We start from the raw sequence: 5966 nt of genomic DNA on the forward strand, positions 1-5966 counted from the left end.
CACTGACAACATCCCCGCCTTATCTCGCCTGTGTATCGGTACATTGTCGTCCCCTGCTTCGATTGATTTGGTTGCTATGGCTACTGACCAACCCTCCTTGGACTCTCTGGACGTCTCTTCTCGACAGTTTTCCTGCTGCAAGTTTGAACACCTGCCTTTTCACCTTACAGGACACGTTCTAGCAGATCGGTTCTTTGGCCGAAGAAATTGTCTCAGACTATTTACACTTCTTAACTGTGCCTTGTCAGTGACTGTTCCGGAGAATAGACTTATGTTGTTATAGACACAGCATTCTTATTTTCTTTCTTTCTGTATCATTGTACATATATGCTTTGTTCTATTTGATTGGACACCTTTCTTTACCGAACGTTTTCCTTGTACATACTTGCATTGTGTTTTTATTCAATTTCAATTGTTCATACATGGTTCGTTCTTCTGTGCCCTCCTAGTGCAGACTCTACCTACACTACTTTTAATCGACACTTTCCTGTGTAAGGGAGGACCTCCGTAGGTGCAGTTACCTTCCTTGACAGCGGGGTTAAACCAGTTGAACAATAGAGGGCGTTACGCAACATTAAGGTTTAGAGACTCATCTCTTCCTCTTGCTGCATTGGGGCACGAGACTGTGAAGACGTAACCTAACTAGCTCTCTCTCACACCACACGCCAGTAGCAGATAGGAGCTAACGCACAGGCGACCATGGCCTCCACACACCAAACCATTTTCAGTTATCATCCAGATTGTGTATATACGTGTGACCTCATTAAAGGTATTTGATGTTCCTGTCAAATGATATTACAGCCTCCTGAGTCACATTAGATGGAATACAACCATCCATCTAAATATGTACATATGTATGTACGTATATATGTATGTGTGTATAGGTGTGTGTGAATACATACATACATATATATATATATATATATATATATATATATATATATATATATATATATATATATATGTACACATATATGCAGACATATATTCACCTACATATATGCAGACATATATTACATATATATATATTTTCATATATGTATATGGAGATGTATATATTGCATGTAAACAAAAATTAGGTAAGAGAAATAACAGAGAATTAGAGAATAAGGACAAAGAATGGTATTCTAAGTATTAGTACTATACATGATAAAATCATGATTTATTGAAATTGTGTTTGCATCGAGAGAAAGGTAAACAAGTACCTAGCTGCAACTTTAACCCATTCTGAATGAGAAGAGGAAATAAACTCAGGCAATTCTCCAAAATTCACATGCCATTGTAATAAAGATGGCCTGTTTTTCTGGAAACTAATAAATATGATACCTTTTATTTTTTAAGACTAAAAATTCAGTTTCAACAATTCCCTGTTGAATTATTTGAATAAAAATAAAACAAAACCAATGTGGAAACTTGCATGTAATTGTTCGATCTGGGAGAAATGGCAAACAAATTTTCCCTCAAATCAAACCTTACGATTTAAAAAAGGAAACACTTTAGATAACCATGTCCTAAATACTCTTTAAAAGATGGTGTCATTTTTGATGGTATATCTTTTATCATAGGTTGGCTCAGTCACCTTTCATATGAAAATAATGATCTGTAACAACAACGAAGTGTATGAAACAAGAAAACGAAAGAAAAACAAACTCCTGATCGGCTAAAGAACATTTTTTTATACAATTCAACAAAAGATTCTTGGGTTCTAATTAAATAAAGAGCTAATTTGTTATTTATAATTTTTTTAGAAATAAATCTGCAAAAATGAACATTTTCCATGAGAATGCTCGAGTAATACTCATTGCACAATTCTAATCAATTCTTAGTGGGTCGACGTCATCGAAAACAGAACCATCCAGTGCAACCGGTGTCCACTGATATCCTGAATTTCATACAAAAGAATTCTGCTTTGTTTCCGTTGTCTATCATTCTTACTTGGGCTTCAAAATTTCCCTGTAATAAAGAATTGTATATTTACACTGTGATGAATCATGCCTTACACTGTGATTAAGCGTGTTAATCACAGAGGAAAGAAAGTATTTAGTTATCGATTTAGCATTTATTTATTACATGTAGCAAATCATTGCGAACTAATAGCCTTCGATTGATTGTGTGACTCTGAACTTTGACCTTTACAACTGCACTTTGAGATGCTATTCATAAAGTGAATCTCCCCAGCACGAAATAATCTCGCGTTGTATCCTTGTACCAAACAATTTGAGTACGAAAGACTGATTTGGCAGTTAAAGAGTCTTTGTAACATTTTGACAGATTTACATTGTTACAAAATCTTTACCCAATCTTTTCTGTCTTTTTATCCATACTTGTATAGATTTTTTACTTATCTGTAGACTAATCTATCTAGTTTATAGATATATTTTAGTACTTAACAATCGTTTTATTGTTCCACTTTGCAACCATCTCTATGTCGTCTACGATGTCAAAAAATAAGCTTTGTACTATGGACGTCTCTAATGGACACCAGCAGAGTCAGTTCATACGTAGCTCTACGGGAGTTTCCGAGATATTGTTTTCTAAAACTTCGGGGTTTTTTCTTTCAGAATGTGATATAAAATATTTAATACATTTTAAGTGTAAGGGACTATCATAGGAAACAATAATAAAGCAGATAGCAGTCTCTCCTTGTGATATTAGCGATAGAATACAGAGAAGACATACTTCATCGAACATCAGGATATTCACCGAAATACTTTTGACTGTTCTCTGCTTCGTGTATCAGCGTGTTCAAAGTTTATACAATTTAATATATGCATATAAGTTGATATGATTTAATAATACATTTAAGAAAAAAATAATAGAGAAAAGAACCTGGTGAAGGAGAAAGAAAAATAGCGCAAGAGAGCGAGAGCAAAAGGGAGAGAGAGAAAAAAAACATGTTTTTAGCAGCTTGTCGATTCCAATTATGGTTTCTTGAGAGTTTCTCCTCAGTATTGATTTAGTGAAGACTTGTGGGATCTTTTCTGTTTGACTGCACCGGTGGAAATCTTAAAATTTAGTGAAAATTTTAAAATTTGGTGTATTGATGTAATTTTCCACGCAAATTCCCAAGCGCTAATTCACTTTTTCCAGAAAAAATTTTTTTAAAGTTACAGAGGTTTAAGATTTGATCATTTTTACCCAGTCAGAAAACAGGATTTGGAAGGTGTCATTTTGTGCGTGACTGCGCGTGTTGTCAACTGTAAATAAAAGAAATATTGACGAAATTCTGCTTTACATACGCCATATAATCCCTCGCAACTCTTTTATCTTTTTGAATTTTCTGAAAATCTTTGCGAATTTGTATTCTACACACGGGAATGCATGCGACTACGCAAAAAAAAAAATGAATTTCATGTCAATGATTACCATACACCAAATATGAAATCAATTGAAACAAAAATTGAAGAAATTGAAAAGTGGCTGTCAAACAAAAGATCCGACTTGTACTCCCTTGTTTAAAGATAGGCACCTTCAATTTCGACAAAAAAAATTGCACATACAAACACACACATAAACACAAATATAGACAATCATACATAGACATACGCATGCACACATGCTGTACATGCGCAAACAAATTATAAAGAATCTTACTTTTAAAAACCGTTTCATTATTCTTGACGTTTTTGGTAATGAGAATTCAGCTTGTTTCACCGAGAATTTTTGAGGAGGAACCGGACATTTATGGACAACTCCGTTATTATCGAACATTTTCTTTATAGTCTGAGAAATTGGCCCCATCAGCCCACCATAATCATATTTCTCCATTTCGTTCAGAACTGTGCAACTATCCGGGTAGGTACTAAAAACAAAAAAAAAAAAGAATACAAAATTTTGAAGGAACATTAAAATTTAAGTCTTACTGATGACGAAGATAATCTGTTAGAGTAACGAACAAATTTCTCAAATCACACTTGTTCCCTTTAAAAACAAATGAGGATACATTCAATAGCGTAATCCTAGACATGGCATGTAGCAGATAGTCTTCTTCGAACTCGAACCAGAAATGTTTAAGATAGAAAGCCAAAACTACTGGCAAATAATATTACTATATTTAGATAGATAATAGCTATTGACGAATAGTAACACTATATTTAATATCTAGCCAATCATCTATGGCATCATTTTGTGATAGGTGGGGACAGCAAAAAAAGTTTTTCTCGCTTAAAGGCCTTACGGGACATTCTTGAATGCTTTGGCGAGTTCTAAACACCTTGGTCATGTATCTCTTGATCTGCGTTTCATAAGATGATTTTTTAGCGTCCAACTTTCTCTTAGAGATTATTCCAATAGTAACTGTTAACTTTGTTCTAATTTCTTCGAAATATATCAGTTTTTATTTTTCATCAATTTCGTTATTTCTTGAATCACTCACATAACATATATTTAACAAATTGTAATTATGGGTATCAAAAATATTTAGTGCTGCAGGAACGTATGTGTGGTAAGTAGCTTGCTTACCAACCACAAACGATCAGCGGAAGTGTCCGAGATGCGAACAGAGTGACGAAACCGTTCTGCACGCATTTGTTCACTATTCGAGTATTACTGATTTGTGGAGTTATGTCAGCTGTTATTGCATGTGAGATGAATCGACTATCGGCCGAATCCATCTTGAGGATCGCCCCACCACCCAATTTTAACAAGACAGGCCAGGCGGTGTTCCTCTGTCTAGTGGTTGTGACGAAAGAGGTTTATGTTGGATGGGGCTAAAAGGATTTTAAGGAAAGTGAGGGTGGAGAGGGAAGTACTACCTCTCATTGAATTTTTGAACAGAAGGGTGACCGTGGCAAAAAGGGCTAGTGTCTGAGTATGCACCCGTAGATTGGATAGCAATATTTGGGCGAGGTCTTGTGCCTTTGGTGGTCAGGGTAATTCTAGATCTGTGGAGTTCCTTGATTGGCTCTAGTTGGATTTTCTCCATTATCGCATTTCCATTTCCATTATCTTTCCATTTCCATCTCCTCATCTTTTATGTAAATCCCTACACAAATTGTTGTCTGTTCCTCTGATATCTCCCTCGTCTATGCCCCTGTGGCAAATGAAAGAAATTATTATTATCATTATCATCATCATCATCATCATTATTAAGGCGGTGAGCTGGCAGAATCGTTAGCGCGCCGGGCGAAATGCCTAGCGGTATTTCGCCGGTCTTTACGTTCTGAATTTAAATTCCGTCGAGGTCAACTTCACCTTTCATCCTTTCTGGGTCGATAAATTAAGTACCAGTCAAGTGCTGGGGTTGATGTAATCGACTATCCCTTTCCCCAAAATTTCAGACCTCGTGCCTATAATAGAAAGGATTATTATTATTATTATTATTATTATTATTATTATTATTATTATTATTTTCATTATTATTATTGAAAGATTTAGAAACTGATTGAAAAAAAAACAGAAGTCCGAGTTCAATGAGAATTACTGAGAACCTTACCAGGAGCCAAAATTGGTGATGCAGGGAACAGGTAAGTCAATAAAGCCCAGTTTCTTTACTTTTATCTCAATTCTGGAGGAGTTCAATGTCTGAGTGGTTTCTTCATCAATATCGACATAAAATTTACCTGGCGATTTCAGTGGGGTCGGCCATATTTTTAGATTTTTTATTTTTATCACTTTAGATTTTCCTGAAATTAACAAAAGACAACATAGTGAAATAAATGCCATGAATAAACACCATGTTTCACGCAAATATAACCAAGATAAAAATGAAATAGTTACAATGAAGACTGGTTAGAGCTTCAGATTAAAATGTTTTGTAGTTTTCGGTTACGTATTTTTTACGGACTGTGTTTTATTTTCGTTTTATCCATTTTGTCCCTTTCATCTTCCTAAGACGGATAACATGAAGTACCAATTCTGTACTTTATTCTATCAACGTGATGGTGACTGTTGTATCATCAAAATGTATGATTCTGTACCGGGATGAGAAAGCAGATGAAAAAAATATGTAACTGAAATAACAGTTA

At 34.9% G+C, this 5966-nt stretch overlaps 1 protein-coding gene across 1 annotated transcript in view; it reads right to left on the reverse strand.

Moving 5' to 3' along the window:
* Positions 1–1656: 1656 nt before the first annotated feature.
* LOC115215847 (ganglioside GM2 activator) overlaps positions 1657–5966 on the reverse strand; it is a 27034-nt gene continuing 22724 nt past the window's right edge. The window contains exons 2-4 of the mRNA XM_029785185.2: positions 5435–5624; positions 3595–3802; positions 1657–1953 (exon numbers count right to left, since the gene is read on the reverse strand). Coding sequence (XP_029641045.1) covers positions 1837–1953; positions 3595–3802; positions 5435–5624 — 515 coding nt within the window. The 3' untranslated portion in view covers positions 1657–1836. The remainder of the gene's footprint in view (positions 1954–3594; positions 3803–5434; positions 5625–5966) is intronic.

This window comes from Octopus sinensis, linkage group LG9 (assembly GCF_006345805.1).
Source record: "Octopus sinensis linkage group LG9, ASM634580v1, whole genome shotgun sequence".
Taxonomy (NCBI): Eukaryota; Metazoa; Mollusca; class Cephalopoda; order Octopoda; family Octopodidae; genus Octopus; species Octopus sinensis.